General features: G+C 41.8%; 1 protein-coding gene across 7 annotated transcripts in view; it reads left to right on the forward strand.

Annotated features, from left to right (window-relative positions):
• The window catches only part of Smurf (SMAD specific E3 ubiquitin protein ligase), a 52,426-nt gene that overhangs the window by 11,961 nt on the left and 14,926 nt on the right, over window positions 1-25,539 (forward strand). For 4 of the 7 annotated variants that reach the window (XM_022809673.2, XM_022809670.2, XM_086991052.1 and 1 more), the window contains one exon: window positions 17,856-19,183. In XM_022809673.2, the coding sequence (XP_022665408.1) occupies window positions 18,289-19,183 (895 nt within the window). In that variant the 5' untranslated portion in view covers window positions 17,856-18,288. Of the gene's footprint in view, window positions 1-4,723; window positions 5,425-14,440; window positions 15,338-17,855; window positions 19,184-25,539 lie in introns of those variants that run through there. The other 3 variants (XM_086991051.1, XM_086991053.1, XM_022809672.2) reach the window with 2 other exon arrangements.

Here is a 25,539-nt window from a genome sequence, read left to right on the forward strand (position 1 = left end):
CTTTCTATCCTACAAAAAAAACGTACGTTTGTTTCTGCTGTTTAAAGGACTAATTGAAGTTTGAACAGTTCGATTACCTTAAGGTGTGAAAGATAAACTGAAACGGAGGGTGTATACAATGACGTCGTAAATGCTAATGGAATTGTCATTGTGAACTCACTGACAAAATGAAGTTTCGGTGCTGTATTGAAGCTGTACTTTTTCAACGTTTTATGTACGTGCTTTGTCCATAAATTGTACGATGCGTTTTATTGATAATGATGTGCAAAAGAAATGCTTCAGCAAGACCTGTAACTGTGCCAACGTAAAATTGTGGTTGTTCTAATAAGAAAAGCGTTCAAAGGTGTATGAGTTATTATTATAAAAGAGGGCGAATCTAATTGAAATCTAGCTCATCAATCAGTTATCGCTTTTGTATTGCGCGGGTGATCGAGAAGTACTCATTTTACACTGTGTAACATGCTCTACAACGTTGTAAGTAGCCAGAGTGGCTTTACGGAGGGAAATGCTAATGTTTTTAATTTCGCATAAGTATAAACGTTTGTGTGGAAGAAGTAATTGCCACATGAACATAATTAACTTAATCGGTTGCTGTCAAGTGACAGTCGCACTCCTTCTGTTTACTAACGGCCGAAGCGGCGTTCGGATGTCTGCCAAAGGTAGCGATGGTAAGCGCATGCAGCTGTCAGTTACGCTGACAGATATCTTGTCATAGTCTCGAAGTTATGTTTATTCAAGAGATGCATCGGGGATTCTAAAATGAGATTGCAAGCACGTAGCGATTCTCGTCTGCTATTTCTAGCCCACTGCTGCTAGTACTGGTATTTTGCTCTGTAATGCGACGCTTTAGTATGTGTAAATTCGAAACGATTATTATTTTTTGCTAGTATTGCAGAGGAGGCAAGGAAGGAGGTTGGGACAAATTCGAAACGTCTCTGGTGGCGCCATTGATCGGTGCGATGGACTGGCACCTCAGCATTACTGGCGACTAACTAAGATACAGATACACAAACGAACAGGAAAGACGTCGCAGACAATTAAAGGGCAGTTAAACTAAAATTCGCAAAATTTGGTATAGAAAAAGTTATTGTTTATAGCATAGGTGGGGCTGATTTACTTGCATTAAGAGATGGACGTTTTAGTGACAAGTTTAGACAGCATGGTCCAATGTTACCTAAGAATCACATAAACTTGATAGATTGAAACATTGACTAAATGTAGGTGCACAAGCAACCGAAGGATTGCTATGGTTTATTAAAAAAGGTATAACAGCCTCCGAAACGAGAAAAGTAAGAGTAAGATGGATGATAACATCGATTTAACAGATTCTCTGACAGATTAGGTGACACGATATTTTTTGATTTATCAACTATGAAGGATTTTACTTTTAGAACCGTTAATAATGATTCTATTCAACTTGCTACTGATCAAAGACACCTGTTGGTAATATTTTACATTGCTATTTTGCCGTTTGCTGCGTTTGTGCTTACTGAGCTCAATATTGTGGTGGTCAGATATACGAGCGTCACAATGGCACATGTTTTGTTATTTAAACGCCCGCTTCAATTACAAATTAGATAATCATAACCTACATCGAACTGATGATTTTGTAGCCAGCGCACCCTTTGATAGCAGCAACCAGAGAAAGATGAATTGCCTAGTCCGTGTTGCTGAGCGCCGGAAGAATACGTAATGCTCATGTAATGAGGGCATAACTATTTCAGGTTCTTATAGACCTGGAAGTACTTGAAGCGAAGTATGAGCCTTCCTAACGTAAGGTTTTGAGTCCGCAACTTCACCCTAAAAATGTCGACATTAATATTATCATATTATTGAAACAGAAGCTTAGTTGCATCTTTAACATGTCCTTCTAGCAGCGCTATATGGTTGATGCCTTGAATGATTAATGTCTTAGCGATTTATGATATTTAGTAGTTAAGTTCAATAATGGTGTCTGACTTTTAAACCACATTTCATGTGGAACGCAGTATCTTATCCCTTTAAGAATTCAGTCTAGCTCTCGTCAGGCAACCCGTCTCGGTTTATCCGATCCCAGACAACCTTGTGATTACATTCACACACAGTCCCAAGTTGAACAGCGAAGCAAACCACAGAATACAGGGACAATTTGTGCAGTCCATAATAATTTACTCTGACAATGACAAAGTAAAAGATTATTACATATCGTGGTCGCTATTGCCTTTCTATTTGTTACAATCGACATTTAGTTTTAGTCAAATGGTCTCCACTTTTAGCATTTTTGCAATTGGTAGATATTTGCACAGCAAACGCCGGCACTGTGGCCGTCACGGGCGTCAGACTAGCAGCCCGCCATCGGCCTTATTGCCCTTCGATGATGTGAAACTGTCTGCTTCATGTCTCTTGCTTTTTTAGGGCTTCTGATGGCCTGAATGACAGAAAAGGATGAGCAGATTTGATGGACGCATTGAGAGTGTGACACCCGATGCCGTAGAACGCTTTTTGTGGCTGATACTGTCTGGACCACAAGTTTTCCTGCGCCGTAATTGGTGATCGCTCATCGCCATATTATTTATTTATGATTTCACGCGCAGGACACGCGGATACTGTCCTTGTCAGGCTGGCTCTTTGCTTTGGCAGAGATGCAACAGAGTCTCACGGGGTTGCTTTCTACCAAAAATGTTTGCTTTTTATATGAGTGCGCACATTTGGCCCAGAAACGCTTTATCATTCGCAGATCTTGCTGTATCAAAAGTGCAATGGTATACTTTCATATCGTTACATCAACGATGGCAAGCAATCGGATTGGTTTTATGTTTAGCGTTGGTTCTGTCATCACTCGCCGCTGATCCGTTCGTGGTACACAATCATACTCTATCCTACTCGTATTATCAATCACAAATTCAACTTCAGGGGTTCTGAAATTATAACGTGGAATTTCCCTTTTATGCTATCAGTGCCAGGCCAGTGGCTAGCTAATGTTCAGACAAGCTTATTGATTAGATACGATAGTGTGTAATAGTTTCCGTTGTTGGAATTTACGGGCTTTTCCTGACTAGCTTGTCTTAACATAGCGCTAAAAGTATTATGAAAAAATCTTAAGCCAGTTAAATGTACTGTTCGTCAACATTTTCTATAAAACTGCATCAAGAATAAGTATTTCGAATCTTCCGTCGTTCAACGTCGCGTCAGACGACTCGTCCACTTTGTTCAAAGTACAGGTAATATTAGTCGCTCTAAAAATGAAACCAGGCTTCGTTTTCTACGGCCTATACCTGTTTTGTTTGTTGCAACAGCTCAATATGTCAATTTCTTATTTTCCATTCTTATAGGTTGGCTCGTTTGATACCTTACAACATGTCTAGCCCAGCCATATGCGAATAGCAGAACGGAGCAAAAGCTGATAGAAAAGAAAAAAGTGTGACTAAGGATTTTATGATGATGATCATGATGATCATGATCCATCAATCGATGACCGTCCATATGGATCAGTGAAACAAGAATGCGATACTGAGAAGTAGCTCGACAGAGAGCTTCTTCTATCGCTGTGGCTACCGTCTACCAAGTAACAGTAGTAGCGACGGAGTAAGCTAACTAGGTAATATTCGTGCTGGCTCTCTACTGGCCAGCAACGAAGTTGGCTACCGCCATTCTCTGTCATCAGCAGCTATGCTACTGGTACACGTCAGAGCCTGCGATATGCACGAGAGTGACAGGCGCCGGTGAAGGCTGATGGAGTCACGGGTAGATGGCGTCGTATAGCTAGAGCTGCTCTCGATGGAGAAACACAATTTGGGACGCACGACGCTAACGCCTACTCTATGACGCCATACCTATGTTTTTGTACCTAGAGTTCAATCGGTTATGCCAGCGCCAGTTGATAAGTTGGTGTGTTATGGTAACTGCCCTTGTTGGTCTACTGAGCAGCAATAACAATATTGTAACAGCCGTGCAAGTAATTTCGTGAGAGATGAACGACGTGGCAGTCATGTGTATCGTTTTGCTGCTGTTGCCGCCACCGCTTGGCTATTGTTAACTTGGTCTGTTTCGAGCCAGCTGCCATTACCAAACCACTTCGTCGCAGGTTCGTGGTGGTTATCGGGTTCTTATATACGGTGTACGGCTAGAATTTTCGGGGCAAGATTGCTGCCGAATCGCTAAGGGCTAGCTGGTGTCTGATGCCCTTCCTACGGAAGTGGACAAAATACTCGATGCAGGGCGGGGTCGCCGCTACATGAATTCTTCTAAGCCGGCTGCTGTAGTACAGAGCTAACGAAATAAATAGACGTCGTCTTTTTTGAGCTTCTGTGCCCCGCCAGGTTTTGTTATTTTGTTTTTATCAGCCGTTACACAACAGCCTATATGCTACTGTCGTACTTCTAGGGGCACTAAGGTAATGACGATGTTTGCTGGGGTGTAATGGCCACTTTTGTACACACAGCTGCATGCGACATTAATCCCTCAGTTCATCCTGGGACAATAGTGGTGTCGCCGATATAGAAGTATATCCGATGCCAATCCTGACGGCGACGTACACAGCAGGTAGACTTTCAAGTAGGAATCTGCAGCAAAGTTCTTCCTAAAAGAAGCGGGTGTGTGATTATGTGAATGTTTATTTAGGAAAATGATTTGGGCGTAGTGAATTTGGGGGTCGTAGATCCGTGCGCCAGTAGACGATGGCCTATGCCGACACCGAAAGCCGATTGAGTTTAACTTCTACTTGTACTACAATCACTACGGACAGGCAGATTGGCAGAAAGGAGGGACCTTTGCTCGATGGTCGGACTAATGGGAGAGGGCCGGTTGCGAATGGACAAAGGGCCACTGCTAACCTCACCGCGGCCGTTACCACGAAGAGGCCCCCACGGATCGAGGGAGGAACACCAAAGGAAGCTGGCCAACAGTTTTGATTCATACAAGTTTAGTATAATATATACGAGAGCACGAGTGGAATCACTAACAAGTCGAGGGAGTGCTGACCTAGTGACAAAGCAATCGAAATCGAGTCTGGTTAATTCGTGCATTAATCATTTATGCTTTGAATGCAGAATAAAGTGAGAAAAATGTGACACTTAACGAAATATGGCAATTATTGGACTGCGGAGTTTGGCTAACGACATATCAGTGATCCTAATGATAAGCAGGTAGAAGTGCCATAGTGAATGACGTGAAAGTGTGAATGATTCAATGATTTCTTGAGGTATCACATGAAGAAAAATGTGTCGAAATATTCCAGGGTGCTGGCGAGGCTTTAGTAGCACACGGGCTAAAAGTAAGTTGAGTGAGAAAGGGATTGAAGAGCAAAAGGTTGCGTGCGGTTGCCAACGCTTCTTATTCCAACGGAGGTACGCCGTATCATACTAAATGAAAAACCTGTGACTTTTGCCCTTAACAAACAATAGTGAGGTTTTCTGACCCTTCTGAGGCCGAGCTGCAAAACCTGAGGTAACTGTATTTCAAGGATTCAATACTTTAGTCATTTGCGATTATTTTCTATTAAAGGCAAAATTACCCGTTCTTTCGTGAGGGGTGAAAGGGCCAGTCATAAAATATATATATATATATTCAAAACGCAAAACGAAATTTTCTTTATTGATTCTTTAACTTAATAGCTCAGTCGTCTTGCGAGTGTTGCTTTTCCCTTTGGTTCCTCTTTTTTTTAAAGGGCTGTAAGGCTCATAGAAACCAGGTATGCGAAATTTTTCCATAGTTAGTGCAAGTGTTACCTACTGCAAATTTTTCAGATCTGTTTACGGGATGATGGACAAGTGTTTCATGTCCGAGCGGCAGTTCTATAAATACAAGCCACATAGTTCGAACAAGGTTTTACGAAATTTCGCTACGGGCATGATTTCCCTTGAGATGAAGCATTAATTTGTATATTTTATTCGGACCCTTGCTGCCTGGTATACCTTAAATTTTTATTAGAAGCCTGTATATGATAGGGTACTCGAGCCGCGACCTTTGAACGGAATTGAGAAACAAAATGGTCTTTTTATCCGACAGTTACTAATGTGAACAAATGAAGCATCGACTAGCATTGTTTACCGAAGACTATAAAGTTACTATGTATTATAGTAGGCCGTAGTTAATGGTATATCGATGATCTGATTAAGTATATGACGATTGTGCCGGCCAACTCTGGTTTGCATATGCGAGTCTAGAAAGATCTGTTGCGGCCTTTATGAGACGCCAACGTCAAATTCGGGGGATACACTGGCCGTGACTAATTTCTTTAGCCTAAACAGCCGACCAGGCAAAAATACTCTTCCCATCGAAAATCAGTAACCGCCCTCAACTTAATCAGGATTAACTTAGGACAGTACCTTGAAGCGACAACTGCAACGTACACATTACCAACAGAGTGGATTTATCATTACCACCTCGGTAACTTTAAATGAGCTGAGGCTTATAAATATTCTTTATTGGTTTGTTCCTTCTAAACTAGTGCTTTGTTCATAAATGTTTTTTTACCTGGTTACTGACCTGATAGTGTCGATCGAAGCCCGAAGTGAAAATTTTTTTATCACCTCCAAGTAAAGTATGTCGGCTTCCTATTTCATTGCTGCGCGCAATACAAAAATGAACGTTCGAGTACTAAACAGATCGAAGGATGGAGCCGTTCAAGGGCCGAAACAAGCGTGCATGCATGCATGCACGAATAAATTCACAAAGACATCTGGATGAATAAACTAGAAAGCAGGGAAAACAAAAACACGCCTTCTTGGATACTCACATTCTCACACTCATATTACCATGACGACGTCGGAAGGCTTCATCGGCTGAAGTACTACAACAAAAGTTGCTGAAGTATCATCAAAGTATTTTCGGCCGCAACAAGCGTCTGGGAGATAATCTACGTTAGCATGAACCGGAATGGCGATGATGTCATCACACAAACACGGGCCGTCTGTAAAATATTAGCCTGTTATGTTTACGAATTTGTGCGGGTAGATTAGGAATTTCAAATCAAGCAAAGAGACGATTTTGCATAGAATCAAGCAAATAGAACTGTGACAATATTGATGATGATAATAATAATTATTATACCACCGATTGCCTCCGAAGCTATTATATGCTTCGAAAGGGTTTTGATTGGACCAGTATCAACAAAAATATCATCTTGTCATGAGCACATATATCCTTCATTATTTATAACTAGGCAGCCACTGATGTTTGTTACGCAACGTTTCTGGTAACTTTCTGTGCGACGTAGAAACTGTCGAATGAAGCTAGTTGCCTTTGTTCAACCGCACCAACTAACAATCCCTTGATCACCTTCGCTACTAACACTACTTTTCATTTTCTGTTTTTCTCGCCTGGGATACTGAACCAATTTCTTATTAACAATTGTAAGTTCTATTTGCCCATTGAAGGAGTTACTATTCTGCATTACATATGTAGTGCAAGAACGGCTTTGGCCTTTGACAGTCATTGATATAAAACGATACTTGACTTAAACTTAGACAGTCAGACGTGTCAATAGTGTCTGTTTCATAATTACAATATAATCTACTTTCACCCGCTGTCCTAGTTAAGCAAATCAGACTGTCATTGATACTCGTATGTAGGGCAACTGCTGATGACAACAAACGCCCAATAAGAAAAAAAACTGGCTTAATTTCACCTTGTATTTCGCCGGTTTTTTTTTGTCTATATGCTATAGTTGTTCGGATAACGCTTCAGCTGCTACCGCTAGCGCAAAGCCATGCTCGAAAAGCGACCGCGACTTCGGCCAATGTTAGTTAAACTTGAAAAGAAAAAATTAAGTTTATTATCTGATTGACAAACACCAGCAGCGGTGAGACGTGTATTTATTATATACTCTCCCTACGCGCGGATGGCTCAGTTTTTACGGCTATCTAAGGACGTGAGAAGAACAGTGTGTCCGAACAATGGGTTCATGCGTATGTAGCGTTATTCATTAGCTCCAGAAACCTTTTATTGCAGTAAATAGCGAACCAATTGTCAGTTCCTAGACTACATGCGGTTTTATTTTGAATTAACCTTTAAATAGCTAGTAAGTATATTAAAGTACAACTTCAAAAGGCTACATTTGTTGTTTATAGCTCTCTTTATGGAATTGGTATAGGGCATCATAGTTAACATGTGAAAACTCTCAATAGGCTGAATGGATGCCGTTCTGATTGTCTGCAGATTAAGCACAAATAGCCCAGCATAGGTTTCCTTTTCATCAATATGCAACACCAGATTTATACACGTTTGAAGGGAGGAGACTTAAGTAGTAAATATCCCATCTGTCAGTCGTAAAGCAAGTAAACATTATTAAAGTAGAGTAAGCATAAATAGTGTTTATTTCAGATTAGAGGAGCATATGAGGCTTAACTTTATGTAGTGTATTATGCCGTGCTATTTACTCCTAAAATCACGGATTCGTTCCTGTTGTTGCCCTTGTTGTGGCCTAAAGGAGCAGGTACAATACTGTATCGTTCATACAGCTGCAATACACGCGCTAGTCAGCTCAGGTCAATTATCCTCTCCGTTTGGCATCGACGCTGTTCGTTACCAAGCCAATATACTCTTACTGTATACGACCGATCGGGCCTAATTCACTTACCTACATGCCTGTTACTACGTTTTTAAATAAGCAAAAGGCCTGTAGCGAAGAATTATTTCCAACAAACCAGTCAGTGAATAATAAATAAGAAGCAGAGATGAATGTAGAGTTTCGCCTTTGTAGGTCCTGGCATCCGTCCATACAATAAAAGCACGTACATGATACAAAAAGATGAGTTGTCCGGTTCGTATGTAGCCAGTTGGCATCTTCCTGTACATTTATTAGGGTTATGTCTGTCTGCACTGTTTCAGATAGGGCTGGGTGTCTGCCTCCGCGCGTGCACCCTGCGTCGAGCAGTGAATGGCCAGGCGTATGCGGACAACTTGTTCTTACCATGGCTCGACGGGTTATTTGCTTATGACGGTAACTGCCCATAAATCTTGAATCATTCTGCAAACTGACCGACGAACGTTTCTTGAACGATCAAAAATCGTATCCGAGCACGCGACGAAGCGTATGAGGTAGTTCCATCGGTTACTGCTTTGCTCTGACACTCTGGCTGAGATTTCCCTAGCAAACGAGGGGTATGCACTTCGTTGTACCCATTATATATTGTATTGCACGTGTGTAACAGGTGGTTGGGGAATGAGTCTATATAGCTCACCATTTGTGCCTACCCACAGAACGAGTATGCTTCTCTGCGCACCTGCTGCCAAATCACGATTTTGTTTTTCGTATTGATGTGGTAGATTGGCTGCGTCGTCGTCGAAGCGACAGGATAGGCGCTCGTTGACTGTGTGCCTGTGTTTATATGTCTGTATATCTATTTGTCTGTGTTTGACGCAAAGGAAAGTAGCACTAGACTAGCTGTAGTGATTGTTGTACGTTAAGAAAAGGCACACCTTAGTAAGATAGATTTGCTGAGCTTGGCAAGGGGCCTGCGACTGCAAGGTATTCCTTGGTCCATCTAGACATGCGACTTCCTCGAGACATAGGGAAACGAAACGCAGCTAGGCAGAGCTCGTTATATGTACACCATAGATGTAGCCATGCAGCTAAACAACGCGAATCATTTTAGAGACTGACGCTGGAGAATGGTTGTATGTGGTGTCGGATCACTCGAGAACAAAAGGCAGTTGGCGCACTAGCGGGTGTTAACGCCGGAAGAAACCCTGTCTCGACTGTTGCAGTTTTCTCTGTGTCTTAATGGACGATAGAGGGCGAGTCTGGGATTATGTACAAGCTGTTTTTACCAAAATTGGCAGGAAACAAAAGCAGTTCCAGTAAGATTTCACAGGCCATTGTTTGCAGGCTTGTTGATGTCTTATAGGGATGGCATCGAAGCATAGACAGATCCCTTAAAATAAATACACAACGACAGTTATTTTTGGTTAAAAATAATCTTATTCATCGGTAATTGGTATCAGATTTATGCTAAAAGAAGGCTACCACATACAGCAGTTCGTGCTAGCAAACGATATGCGAAAAAAAAAGTATGGAAAAGAAATTCATCTTTCACCTATTTCACGTTGTGTGTCTGTCACGTTTTACACGTAAAGATTCAGATTAAACCATTGCCGTCGACAGCTCCATGGTGCGGCTATAGATTGTTTGTATATTGATCTTAATACATATTTATATTGGGTTGAAGGCTGTGTACCTCATTGTTTGCTTTAACGAGTGAGCATCGCCATCTGTTATAGATATGACTAGAACGCGTCTCCAGCTAACGTCTCGGTCCTTCCGCCCTCTGTTTCTCTTCTCGTTTCGCCTACTCTTTGGTTCGACGAACGGTGGTTGATGTCCCTTCCCATGTTGCTGCTGGTCTTTGCGGGGCAGTATCGTACTTTTTTTGGCCAGCATCTTCTGTGTCGTTGCTACCGCTGCTGCATGGCTAAGACGTAATGTAAGCTGCGTGAGGGCTGCATGTTTGTTTGTCCGCATTATAGGCAATGCTCAAAGCATAATCACAACTAATTCAGAAAGCGAAAGGATGAGGCTGATGAGAAACTATAACACAGCTTACTCATGCCAGTGGCGGTTCGTTTTGTATTTCGTTCATGATCGAATATGGCTGACTCGAGCCACCGGCAGTCAAGCTGACGATGCCCAACGCTTTTGGGTCGTACCATATGCCATTCTGCGGTATTGTACAGACATAGCATAATGTGCGTTGGTCCGATCGTGTTCATCTTTATAGCTATCAACAACACTAATAATTGCGGCAAGGACGTGTTTTGATCACGTTCGCTTCCTAGGCTTGTACAAACACGAAAGTTCAATCGAGTATTGAGCTAAGAGCTAGCCCAAACATAGTCCCACGGCTATCGGTATCGTCTCCCTTTATGGTCCAAACTGTAATAATTGGTTAATTTAAATTGCTTCAGTTGTGTGTCATGACAACGCATCTTTTTGATCAGTTAAACGACAATGAAAAGTGGCTTTTTTCGTCAGTCTCCTAGACACACTAGCGCTCGCAACCCTCCGTCATTCGGTTTAAAGCAGGTAGGGTGTCCGGTTTGTATCAAATATGTGATCCGTATTTACCGGTTAAGATGGGTGATTGCATTTGAGCGCTAATCGATTTCGTCTTCGATGGCTATAAACGATGTCGGCCCAGCAGCAAAGTGTATTCATGAAGTCCAGCTTTGTTGTTACGTGAACTCTGAGGTCAAGCAAGACGGCTACCCGACTTTTTACCGACTTCGTAGAAATAAGAACGATATCCCGTTGGCCTCATTATAAACACACAAGTTTTCTTGTTTTGCTGCTTGCCGCTCGTTTGGGTTCAAATCCTTTTTTTTTCAACTAATAATATAAGCTAACGTCAGCTCACTTTAGGCTATTAAACATTCAAAATGAAAAATAGTTCTTACATATAAAATCTAATATCATCAATTTATAAATCGACAAATTATTATGGTCAGACACGTGATTACAGCTGTGATTCAAAACCTCAACTTCATCGGCGTTACTCTATTGAGAAACCGGGGTTATTGATAAACCCAGTGTCGGCAGCCTTACAAATTGGCCGAAACGCTTTGAAATGCACTCTATGGTAACTTAACGTTGCGGCTTAACAGCCTCTTATTGGTCTAGCCACCCGCCCACATATCTTTGACAACTCGCACCGGCAGAGCTACCGCCCGCCCCTCAGATTTCTTATATCGCGTTGCGTTGATTAAACCTAGTTCATACTTCTCCTGCCTTCTCCCTCAGATCATGAAGGTGAAGGGAAATTGTCTTCTATTGTCAAGCGGCCTTGTACGTCTCGAGTTCAGTTGATTTTTTTATAAAGTGCAAACTACCTCCAGAATTCACAATGGGTAGTTTTTGAAGTAAACTCAGATTTCATACGACCTCAGAAACGCGTCCTATTGTTGTTTTTTTTATTTGAATTATGTATGGACTTCGTTTTGTACCTCTTTCCGGAATCGCTCGTTTTCTCCAGCTTGAGATTGCTATAAGGAAACCAGCATGTTGTACGATCTGCAGACACATAAGCAAGTATTGTATCTCTCTTACGTATTCTGAGCATTAGCTGCTGAACTACTCTCATACCGCATCATCAGCCCCAGCCTAGAGATACGTGGAGGCCAATCGCGTAGACCGTAGCAACGGCGAGACGACACGTCGCTGTATCGGTACCCATTATATTACATAGCTAGGAAAACTAATACCTTAACCATTGGCAAAAATAAATTTTCCTGGAGTTGTAACGAACAATACACTTGTGCAGAATATGTTATGCGACCTAGCTGAAAGGCGATGAAATTTTACTGAATTAATACTATATATGGTACCATAGTCGCTATAATATCGCAGCGACCGATACAAGTAGCTGTGTTGCCAGTGTTAGACAAACTACTAGTGTGACACACAGCACGGGGCGACCGAAGACAAGCCAAAAAGCCAAGTCGACATTCACTGATGGCGCCCTACGGCGCCGCCTGGTCATGCTAAATAAAAGAGGGCAATGAAGACGCAAAGAAAAAGGATGAGATAGCAGAGTTGACGTAAGGTTGATGTTGTGGAGGTAACCACAGCCGCAGCTCTCGTGAATAACTAGCGCATAGCTGCTTGTGAGCCTGACGCTTGCTATAAGGCCACAACCGGCTATAGTCTACCCTGACTGGGCACGACCGGCGGCGTTAGTAACCCTGCAGTAGCTAGAGAAAAAGTCTTGATGGCATCGAGGAGAATCTAACGGCGACCGCTTACGACGGCTTCGAGCTATGCAGAAACCGATGACGACTCCCGTATAGTTTTGCGACTGTTTACTATCACAAGCCCGGAGTTATGATTTGTCAGCAGACAGCATTCATTAGCGAGACAACAGCGCCCTCTTGATCAAATAAAAACAGTAGAGTTCACGGATCTAATAACTGAAAGCTTGGGGAAGCCGTGAACAAATAGGCCGGTTCCTGTAATTATGTACGACTGTCATTTATTGAGCTTTAGCACATCTTTTTATATATCGTTGAAGCCCCACTTTGGTTTTTCCCTCTGGTCCGCTGTTTAGAGACATTGCTGAGAGGGTTGTGGCAATGAAAGAAATATTTTAGTTCGTATACGAAGTGTCGCTTATGAGGGTATGTTAATCAGAGATTCCTATGCGTGCGCAAGACCAACTCTGAGCCGCATGTCTTGTACATTCGTCGTTTCGAAATACCAGGACAGCCTGGGTCTGCGCCTGTAACTATTTTCGGCTCCGTTGTGTAAGCGCGTTATACTTCAATTGAGATTAAATGAAGATGGCTATCGGAATATCATATTAAGGTTGAAGCGGCCGGTTCAAAGGAAGCTATAGACCATGAAGCTCATCTAGGAAGGGCGCACCAAAGAAATGATAAAATTTGAGGGGGAAAGTTAATATACATCCCTGCATCTCCTGGCTTCTGGGCATTGTACGATGTTAGAATTTAACTTGGGCCGTAGAATCAGAAAAAGATAGCTCTATGGTGTATGGTACGGCTACAGATACTTTAGAAAAGCAGTGTTAGTCATCTCGACGTAGGCCTTTGAATTAGGTAACAGGTTTAGGCAAGCGGCTATGCTATTGTGACCCAGTACCTAACTAAATAAATATAACTACGTGATAAATCGAGGGTTTATGCATTGCTCAAAGCTACTTTAAAATGATCTGCTGACAAGATTTCAACATTTTTTTTTCGGCCCCTGAGCGGACAGATAGGGTAATAAGAAAAACCGTAATAGGAAAAACTGATTTTAACCAGGATGATGCAGATGTCCGTGACCGAAATGGGTAACAGGATAATAACAGCTCTCAATTGCCAAAAGTACAATAATAAGATAATGGAATTTGGGGACGCCTCGACTTGGTGACAAAGGAACGTCACCACAAACCTCGGCGAGGCCGCCTAGAAACCACTCCTAGATGAAAGTTAGAGTTTCGAGGCTTATTGCTTGTGCTATATAGATTTTTTTGGCGGTGTTTGTATATGTACAGAGTTTGGCACTCAGGCCTTGTGGCCAGTCTTCAAAACGAACTTTAACAACTATTCCTATTATCATGCGTCTCCATGATCCGAAGCAAGGCGTGGCATGGAATTTATAAGTACTTCTTGGATTTGTCAGGTCTATTTAGAACTGTTGTATCGTAAGTAAGCGTAGGACAATAGGTTACCTTGCAGCATATCGAGTACGAGTCGGCTAAAAACTTCATTCTATATACTAGCATTCTCAGTATTTGTTAGGTAACGTTAATAACATTTTACTGTTCGTTTACTCATAAAAACGCTAACTTGAAAAGAAAAAAATTCAACAACAACATTTCTAAATGTTTCTAAGTCGTTGTATGACAATATAAATGTTGCTTCTTCTATTGAAGGTCTCTGAAAAGCCGAAGAATTTTAATAAATGTGCTATTTTTGTACAAGTACGGGATTATCATTCAGTGGTTGGTTATAGTTTCTTCAAATGAAACCAGTAAGCTGAAAGTGTTGTAGACGCGCCTGTGTCTACATCATAAATAAATGGCGATTCCAGCTATTGCGACCTAATTGCATGGAACATGTTGTATCATGAGCATCGGTCGCAAACAGCTGACCAAATATTCGAAGGGTTCCTCTTTCATCGCCGATGACTACAGTTATTCTGTCGTTTGTTGCATATATACATATATAATTGTAGAGCCTCGTCGACGCCATGCCGCCCTTGCAGACTACAACACCGCGTTGGTGTCGCCTGTATGACAATTGGGTGTCGCTTATGTCTCTATCGCTGGCTGGTTTGTTCATTGCGTGTTTGATTAGTTGAATAGTTGGGCGTCTGGTTGGACGGCTGCTGCGGGGAAGAATATGCGCAGCAGCAGGACAGTGGGGCTAGGTGATCGCTGATGTTGCCGTTGGAGACGAGATGAACGCGAACGCGCAGCGCTGTCGCCTGGCCTGGGTGTATCGTCGTCGCCATCATTATCGCGACCAGCCTTACCCAGGTGATCTTGTCGCCATGCTGCTACTGTCGGGAGATCTCTTAGCCCTCTGACGATGGTGCTGCCGTTACTGTGGTGCATGCTCGTTTGTTAGGCAACGTGGTGATCTCGTTGCTGGTGCTCGCGGCCGTGGTGACAATGTCAGTGATTCCGTTTTCGTCCATACTAAATGCGTGCTTACGTGCTTGATACTGTAGAGCAGTAGCTGAAGACTTTTCTGAAAAGGATGACTACGCCACGGACGATGTTAATGGATGGCTTTATGATACCGATGAAAATGACTGCAATGATATCCATAACAATAGTAACGTGGTGGTAAGACACTGTTCTACCATAGGAACGGCTGCTCCTGCTGCTATGCTGTGGCAGGTCAGCGCAAATCAACGGTGTGTGGAGACCCGTTTGTACTATTTTATTGTCTAAACCCTTGAAGTAGGTGCACGCACTAGGTATACGAAATAATATAGGGACCAGTTGTAAAGTTTCAAACCAATTTTAGCGATGACAAGGTCGTTCACTAAGGTAGCGCGCAATGACCATTAATAGGGAACCCATTCCCGGCAGCTGTTGGACTTAGCCAATGGGTTTCACCGGTGAGTTTACCGTTGTTTGTCTGTCTGTCTGTCCTAAGCATGTTGCTGATGCATAACGCTGATACGCTATGGGCCACGTTTAATAAACATGCAGCTAGTCACAGGCATCCAATGAATGTTATATACAGTTCATGGCTTTTTTTTTATCTTTGCCAAAAATTCAAGACGGGCTACGTGGATGGATTTTTAAGAAGGGAGCAGATATACCAGCGTACATCAAAGAAAAGCATTTTCAAACTTGCCACTGGCTAGGAGAATGTCTCTTTTACTAAAGTTGTCTGTGCAGTATTTTTCATAACCAAAATGCCCGTTTCCTGACCATGTCTGTTGCTAGCGCTTATTTTTGTGCTTGTTATCGTAGTTCGTCAGAAGTGAGCGACTGGCTAAAAAAAAAAACTACCTTCAACAATCTAGTCTGCTTTCATCATAATGGCGTAGGCCATAACTGTGTGGTGCAGGAGTACAAACTGAACCGTTTCCTTTCTCGGTCTTTAGTCACAGCTGACAATGTTTGCTGCTATCTCTTCTAATGTATTCTATTCATATCGCTCCTTCATTCTCGCTAACATACGAAGCAACGTAACAGAATGCGACTCAAACAGAAGTGTAGGCGGTGTCATGGCGAGATGCTTTAAGCAGCCGACGGCCATGTTAATACGATGCTTTTTCGTTACTGATTATCAGTTGATTAGTTACGCGATGAACGGCCTCCGTCAATAGCTGCTCCCAGCGCTACTCTATTCCAATGCCTATTTGAAACAACGCGGGCCAGACGTCGGCGCGCGATGAGTGCGTCGCTTGAGCTTGCTTTACGTTTGTACCGATGGTTCCATTTGATCACTGCTACAAGAGCAATAGTACATATCGACCTGACCAGCATTTGAAGACCTGCTTGAATAGAAATGGTAGGAAACGCTCTTCGAGCTGCTATATTAATGATAGTATACAAATTCATCTTAGAATTAGTTCAGAGTACTCTGTAAGGTGTATACACTGTTCAACAGGTCATGATCTTCTGACGTTTTCCTTTCGCTTTCGTTTTCCTTAAGTAATATTAGTCGCCCTAAGGGAACTTTTAAACAAGAAAGAAAGTTTATCTCGAAATGTTTTTGGAAGTATGAAAATGTACAAGGATAATAAAGCAGAATGCTAAGCTAAAAATCGAAGTTTGAGACAAATGGAGTTGTTCAGTATGTTCATAGGCGGAAAGCCCAAACATTAACGATCTTTCGCTGCTAGGAAAGAGTACTGAAGAGTTATAGCGAAATGCTTACGAAGATATCTACTTACAGCGAAATGCGAAGACAATCAAGTTGTAAGTTCCGCATCAGACCCCCCGCATTTGAAGAAGTTGTAAACAAGTTACATAGTTTTCATTGCTTTGGAACAATGAAACAACATTCAAATCGAATGTCACAGTGAACGGACGTAATTACGCCTGTTGGGTAGCTGTGAATCCACAAGCGATTTGGATGAAATTGTTGAAATTTGAAGGAAAAAAATATCACTCAACATTTGGAGCCGAGAATTAACTGGGCCACCTTTTTGATAACACGGTGATGGCTGGTGGTGATCACTTGAATTTACTGAGATCCGAACGAACTGCGTGACGAAATATTGTCACGTATCTGAGAGGTGAAGCTGGCGAATCTTATTTTCTGAATGAACATTTCTGAAGGATGGGACACTTGCATACCTTCACCGTTATGTGAAAGTACATCTAGATGATACTCCGAGCGGATTAGCTGAACGAAAACGTACTCCCACAATTCCGTGGGCCTAACGCCGATTGACTTCTTCTTGTAAGGATATTATCTAATAGATGCAGTCTCGGGTAGAATATCAATGACACCGGAAGATCTAAAAGCCGCAGTTAAGCAAATATGTGCCATACCTCCAAATATTTACTCAACTTTGTGAATCATTAGCCAACCGTAATCAGTCGTGTATTGACTAGAATTCTAATGATTTCAAATGTCTGTGGCAGAGGGAAAAGTTACCCATTTTATGTGAGTTCTTCTGCAATGTAAATATTAAACACGTGTCAAAAACAAACAGAAACCATTATAATCATTCTTGTTTCGAGATAATGCTGCGTATAAGTAGATATAGTGAGGTCGCGTGCGTCGATCAACGTTCCGTTGATTCTGGAATTAACGACTATATAATCGTATACTACTGATGAAGTTGCGGCACACTGAACGCCAAGTATTACCGTGTTCCATTCAGTTCTATGCGAGATCAATATGCACCTTGATAATTTCGAGTGTTAAAAATTTATAACCGCCTTTTTCCTCGTCTGCATTTACAGATAATAGCTGCTCGCAGTCGATGAGTGCTCATTTCGAAAAGGATCGCTGAAGTCGTTACGGCCAACTGATCGTTCATCTAAAGAACTCAGTTGTTGCTGTACACGCTTGATCTATGGATTGTAAGCTGTTGTGGTTGCCACATCCAATTTCCTGACATCGTCCTGTCAGTGGTCATTGATGGTCAGTCGACATTCAAGCGGTTACCGTAGTACCTGAAAACAGGTCTAGTCGTCATCATCCGTACTCGCCACGAACTAATCCGAGAGCGCCACGAACTAATCCGAGAGCGCCGAAGTCACCGACAACATTTTCTGTTGTTGGAGAGACGGCAGTCGCCGGAATTAAGGCACGTTGCTTTCGTTGTTGGGACGGTGCCGGCGTTTGCTTTGCGTCCGCAACGACTGTAACGTCGCTGCTGTATTCGGTCGTTCGATGGTAGTGTTCTTATTTCGTCACCAGTTCTGGACGAGCGCCCTTGAGGTTCCTCCAGAGTGCCATGAGCAAGATACAACAGTTAACAGCATCGCCAGCATCACTAGCAATTTGCCCAACTTCGGAAGTCTTAGGGGCTGCGGCGCCGGTGGCGGAGGTGTCGGAGGAGGTGGAGCCGGTGGAACCTCCGGTGCCGCGAACAACGGTGGTAACGTCACCAACGACAGCAGCGTCAGCAGCGACCAGTGTACCGGTGGGGGCACGGCTAAGGGCAAGGGCTGCATTGTTTCAACGACGGGAACTAATCACACGAACGCAGGAGGGCGTGGGGATAGCGGCGGTGGCAGTACTGCGAGCTTACATACAACAAGTAGTAGCAACGCTACAACAAAGATTTCCGGAGCCTCTGCACCGGGAGACGATACAGGTGGTGGGGCAATTAACATCAACGGTGGTAAACCATCATCTATGAGCATCATCGGTGCCGGTAGCGAAGGTTCGTCGAGAACTGCGCCACTCGGAGCTGCTGCAACACCCACGAGTTGTTCTGGGGCACTAGTAGGGGGGTCGTTGCAGATGAACGCCAGTATTACGGGCGGAACTGCAAACCTGGCGGTGGGAGCCGGATCAGGTAGTGGGGTTGGTGGGGGATCAATTTTGCCAGCGGCGGAAGGTCCATCGAACGGTGCGTCATCAACGCATAGGTCTGCCCACCAACCGCAACAGCAGACCCAAGAAAAACCGCATGGGGCTGGAAGTAATGTTGCCGGTTATGGTAGTGTTGGGGGTTTATTACCAGCCGGTACGGAGGATACACGCATCACACAGAGTCACTCATCTCAGAGCCCGCAGATTCATCAGCATCATCAAACTGCCTCAAGGATACGCTTAAGTGGTGAGTTGCGAGTAGATGCAATAACCTTGTCACCGATCTTTATTTTTATGTGAAGAAATAATACTAGGTCGTTAGTTACGAAGGCTATGAAAAAACGAACCTAGGGTTCAAGTGTCCGTCAGTCAGCAACAACATAATATTTTCCTACCATTTTTGTTGCGTCTAGTATTGTCTTTCAGTTGGATTAAGTCATTGTTACAACCTCATCTGTGAGGTGTAATTGGACATTCTTGTGAGCCATCGTCGCCAGATTGAGTTATAAAAACCGGGTTAATCACAGCAGCGTACGCCATATTTCGTTTGCATTGAGTCTGATTTATTAGACGAGTCGCCGTAGAGAATGTACGCAAAACAACCGTAAAATGTGAAATAAACCCCCAACATAGGTTGATAATGATCAGCTAAGCATCTTGCGAGAACCTGATCCATCTGCACGTGGACTTTTGGGGTTTATGTGCCCCTCATCCTGGAACACTGATGAAGCTAGAAAAAAATAAATTGAACAACTGGAGAAATTCGGAAATCGGGGCAGAAAAGTCACATCTTGTACTTAGGCTGACATAAATTAAAGAGTGTAAATCTCAGTTCTACTTTGCATGCCTGCTAGACATTGTTGCAGATTAGTTAATAGATTACTGGCTAGTAGTTACCTCAAGGTTTGATGAGGTTAGATATCCAGAAAGTAGAAGGAGGTTAAAAGTCGCCCTTTCTGAATTTATCGACTCTTGTGTCTCAAATTTTCGACATAGTTGAATGAACAAACTATTATTGAAATGTTACTTTCCTTTTCTAGCCCAAGTACTTCGATTGAAAACAGAAAACTTGTTTATCGGACAGAAAACGCGTAAATTAGGTGCGGCCTTTCACACTTAACGACGCGAACTATACAAAAAGGGCCGTAGTGAGAAATATACATGCGATTTAAAGCGATAGTAACGATCATTGATATGATCTTAATTATATACCACAGAGTAATAATAGAGTTAATAAGAAATCGCGAACGTTATTATAATGATGTAACTCCACGCAGCAACAGCGTCTTTCCACAGTTGCATTTACCGTATTTTCAATATACTTCGAAGCAACGTGTTGTAAAGCAGCATCAAACTGAAGTAATATAATGTATATTTAGATAAGCATTCAGAATCACATCGACTATATGTGCTGCTCCAACGTTTAGAATTGCCGAACACCTCTTCGCGTAAGTAAAATTGTTTTCTACCGAAAATAGAGCCCGACGCCTACATAAAAACCCTCGACACATCTCCCCTGTGAATCAGCCATATTAGCTTATTGATTGATTCATTCGAATTCGATTACAAGCATGAAATACGCTGACACAAAAAGTAAACACTTTTAAGATCACAATCGCTATTTGAATTAATGCGCCCCAGGGGCGTTCATAGATTCGACAATCGATATGCAATAGTTACATTCCGTCTGAAGGGGTGTACGGGCGTTGTCCAAGGAAACCCGCTAGGTGCATAGATTTTTTTACAAATTCATAATTTGAACAATATTCCGAAACCTGACATAAAATGACCGCTCATATAGGGTTATGCAGATGAAAACAATGCGCACAGACGTTTTTGTTTTAACGTGATTTTCGCGAATCGTGCCGAAAATTTTAATTGCTAGTTACATTCAATGCTGGTATCCGCTCTCGCATGTTGCCAAGATGTTACCTTGCTGCTGCTACTACAGGTTATGTCTTTGAGCCAAGATGGTGAGCGGACAGTGCAAAGGCGTTTGTCGTAGACTGGTGAGAATGAAAGAGGAGGTAATAACGGCAAGCATAAGACCCATTGATTTGTACACAAGGAAGAAGAATGGTAAAAGCTATTTACGCTTGGGAAAGGAAACGTTGCGAGCCGCGGGCATACGTATCGTTACATAGGTTCCATATTGACTGCCGTCAATCAAAAAATAATGATGTTGCTTTTGGCAAAAAAAAAAAAAAAGCAAAATTCAGTTATTTTCGTATAAGTTTTTATATTTATGGCCTTGGGACGCCCTTGGGAACGACAATGATCCGAATATATGAACAGTATTCACGATGCTCTTCTATGTTCGGAAGTCGTTATGGAAACCAGCACATTTAACAACTAACGCCTTCGGTGAAGTGACTGGTAAAAATGGTAATACAATCGTATAGGCAGATGTGCCCGGACCAACTTTTAGCAAGAAGGTAATGAGCTTTTCGTTCGTTCAATTTTCGAGGCTCGTTGATTTTCGATGTATTCATCATAAACGCAAAAAAGATACCTGCTGTCAACAGCGGCGGCGGCGGCGGTGGTAGACGGTGCGGGCTTAGTTCTATGTTCTCGCCGAATATAAGTCGCTACTTTTCGTTTGGTAGTAATGGCCATGGCATCACAAGGCTACCTCAAGTTGGCGATATTAGAAATCGTTGTTTTAATATATGAAATTGTTGCATAAATGATCACTTCAAATCACCAGATATCGGTTTTTTGAAGTTCGGCTATTCAACGAATTACATTGTGTTCAGTTGTCGAAACAGCCTGGACCACAGGGATTAAAGGTTACGGTTAAAAAAAAATCAACGTTCAAATAAGAAAGTAACTCTTAATTTAGTCATAAAAAATTGATTGAAAATAGTTATCGTTCTGTGGCTATAAACTAGAAATTAATTATTGGTATAATTTACTCTGTTTATATAATGCTTTGAAAATACTTGAAAAAGCTTGAATTCGTTGGAGATACTTTTCATGTTTGAATATTGAATTTTTGTCCATTAAATTTATTGCCATGTACGCTGAGGACTCTAGAGCGCTACAACCCCTGATAGTTTTGGCAGCTTTCTCCTTTCGAGCCAAGGCAAATAAGATGATCCAAATATACTATAGTATACTATAGTACAAATAGTATAAGTAAGATAATAGTTGTATGAACAAACGAATGATGGGTCCCCGTAGAGCAGTAAAAACTGGGCGACAGTATAAGATACGTAATTATGACCAAAACAAAATTCGGGAGGGAAACCAGCAACAGCGAACATATACAAACAAGTATTATAATATTTCTTATATTATAATATCATCATTGTTATTAGAATGAAAAATACTCTATTATACGTCTACTTCTTTAAAACGTTCAATCGTTTTTTTGTCGTGATTCTATTTACGTTAGCGATCGCCATAAATGTCGACCTGTTACGAGCGAATCCGGCGAACTTTATCGTTGAGTAACTTATGAACCAGTATTGAAAGTACTCTCCCTTATTTTTATATATCCTATCACCATAACAGCTTCCGGGCAGCCATATATGTATCGTTCGAGTATTCTCCAATCGATATTAAATTTAATCGATAATTGAATCGGTAGTGGAGTTTGCTTGTTCACCTATTCCCTTTTTAGGGCATGGGAAGCCTAGGGAAAATAGGTGGGGTGAAGCCAATGTTGGACACCCCCTTTGCTCAAACTAGAAAGTAGTTGAGATATAGCAATGAAGTCTGGCATCGTTGAAAACTAACGAGACTGTGCGCTTTCGGTTGCCGTACCAATGATCAATAAATCTTTTGATGGCCTCGAGGTGGCGGATTGCATTCACCGTTTCATCTTCAGCAAGTATCTTATAGCAGCAGATGCCTTTGATGACCATTGTAAGTACTACCATCACCTTTGTCCTTAATATTGTCAGCGCCTGATGTCCCAATCTGCTTGACACTGCTACCGAGCTAAATTTTCTTAGCGACAGGGCGACGTCATTCTCTCGCCTGGTTTGTCTCCGGCTGGCGGTTGAGATCGAACCGTGTCTTTTGTGACCGTATACTTTAGATGAGATTTTCATTGATCGAAGTTTCGCAAATTGCACGCGGTATACACTGCGCCCATTTTTATCTGACCTGAATTCAATTCACGCGGTACCTATTTTTTTTTACTTAGTTTCCGCCTCTTTAGTATATGGGTTATAATCCTGTAATTCGTTACATCTGAAATGCCAACTTTCACCAACAGCGCCTATAAACTCGGGTTCTACCTTTGTGAAAAGCTCTCTCGACTGCAGCAATGCGTTCTTATACCTCAGGTCATGAGCTTAAGTCATTTCTTCGCTGGTCTTCAGCACTCCGACCTCTGTTTTTGATATGCTTGCACCATTTATGTACCGTGCTTTCGGTAAGGCCTCTTCGCCTACTAGCCTCACAAATCATTGATGAATTTCTACAGCTTTGTAGCCCCTCAAGGAACAAACACTTGCTCACTGAGCATTGATTTTCGAGGCTGTTTCGTGACTCGTTTTCTCAACTTACTTTTCCTAAGGTAAACTTGACCTCTTTTCACTCACAAGTTTGAGGTATCTATCAGCCAAATTTCATCTGTTAGCCGCGCATAGTTCAAAAACTGTCTCATTTCGAAATCACCCGGATTTGATTGTAGGAGCCTGATATGACACCTAAAACGATCCTAGTTTTTTTTGCATTTCTAATTGTTGCATCCTTTTTGATGGTGACTTCGGTCGGAAAAGCAAAAGGTGGCAATCGACTGTCGAATTCTTGACAGTCTTCCTAAAATTGTTTGCGTATCTTTAGGTGATGAAAAGATGTATTTACACCATACTGCTATAGCTTTGCTTCGATTTGGAATTTACGGTAAAAGCCACTAATAAACGTGTTGGTAATGAAGACGTTGCTGAGCGGAGATGCTCTAAGCGGAATGTCGAGGGTAAAACGGTTTTAGCCAGTAAAACTTACATATGGCGACAAAATCTAGTCGAGATTTTGGAAGTTAATGTTTTGAGAACTCGCGCTTAAATAGCGGCTGAGGCTGTACTATAATTTACTTAATTATTCGTCGAAAAATATAAAACCGAAAAATATAAGACCGTTTCTATAGCAAGGCAGCTAGTCTCGTTTTGGTTAGCGCCATTTTCAATAGCGAGATCGATTTTTCTCTGATGGCAAGTTTACTGAAGTTTAGCAAAGTTCCCATAGGTATAAACTATCAGCTCACCTAGCGACGTATTCCAGCATCTTATTAGACCGCTAGTTGAATCCATATATGTGGATTTGATCGCATTCGACGTTCTAATTTACAGCTTCGTAACAGTATATGATATATGATTGTTATTATATGACAACGACCTCTTTTTCTATATTAAAGTAATGACATATTTAAATATGTAGCTAGCCAATAAAATGAAGGAAAACGTGACATCTCTGTATGGTTGAAAATGATTTGCGGATCGATATATCGTTGAAGTATTTTTTTCTACTAGTTCCTAAAATTATCAAGGTTTACCGTCATGCTGAATAGAAAAATTATGGGAATAAAGATTAACTTTTACTTATCCGTTTTGCAGATTTTTAGTTTCGATCTATATTTGTTTGCGTTGTATTAAAGTGCAGCGCTTCAATGAACACTACGCTTGAATCTCAGACCTTTGTTTGTTTGTTTGTTTGTTTATAAGAAGCGCTTTGTTAACGTTCGTGTACGCAGATTTGATCTTGTATAAGAAAATTATAGTTTAGTTACGTGTTGTTATCACGTAGCTTGTGAAATCGAAACGCGATCAAAAAGATTCTATAGTATTGAATTGTGTTATCATTTTCGACCGCAGCGAGGAGATTGCACTATCTCGGACGGATCGTTCCTCTTTGTCTGGAAAGCTAATCAGCAATATCGTAGCAACCAAAAAAGCAGGATCGTACGTAGAAAGCATCCGTTTTCTGCGTTATCTGCGTTTCTGAAATTATTCTACGTTCCGAGGTATTGAGAGCCGAATTGGAAAACCTAGGCAAAACCGTAATCTATTTGAGGGAAACCGCAGAATATAAGAGACCCATTCATACATGTAGCGTTAAGCACATTAGATGCCGGTCAAAGGGGGCAGTTCTAAAGAAACAACTATTGTTTATTTGGTAGTAGTAGTAGTAGTAGTAGTAGTAGTAAAAAAATTGTAAAGATTTAATTTAAAAAAAAAAAACCTTTAGCAACTACGACGTGCAAACGGCATAACTAAATAAACTAGTTGTTTTTTCGCGGAGCTCAGTGATGGTGTCGCTTCAACGGAAGACATCAAACCCTCAATTTTAGCAATAGTTCGTAATGATAATTGGACTTTCAAGTTAAATCAATCATGAACTGAGAAGTTGTGTAACGTAACAGGTTGAAATCAGTTCTCAGCTAGTGTGGCGGTTTGTACGCTTGGAAGATGTGCAGCGAGCTTTAGCGAAACGAAAAACGTTTATTTACTCAAGCTGCATAGGTGCAGTGAGATATCGGCAAAAACTTGTACGGTGCCAACTATACTAAGAAAGTTACAGTATGTAATACGATAATATTCCTTTTTTCTCTCGTATATTTTAGTCATCACCTTCCTGTTGAAAGTGCAGTAA

Source organism: Varroa destructor, unplaced genomic scaffold, assembly GCF_002443255.2.
Source record: "Varroa destructor unplaced genomic scaffold, Vdes_3.0 BEIS01000005.1, whole genome shotgun sequence".
In the NCBI taxonomy this organism is placed as follows: Eukaryota; Metazoa; Arthropoda; class Arachnida; order Mesostigmata; family Varroidae; genus Varroa; species Varroa destructor.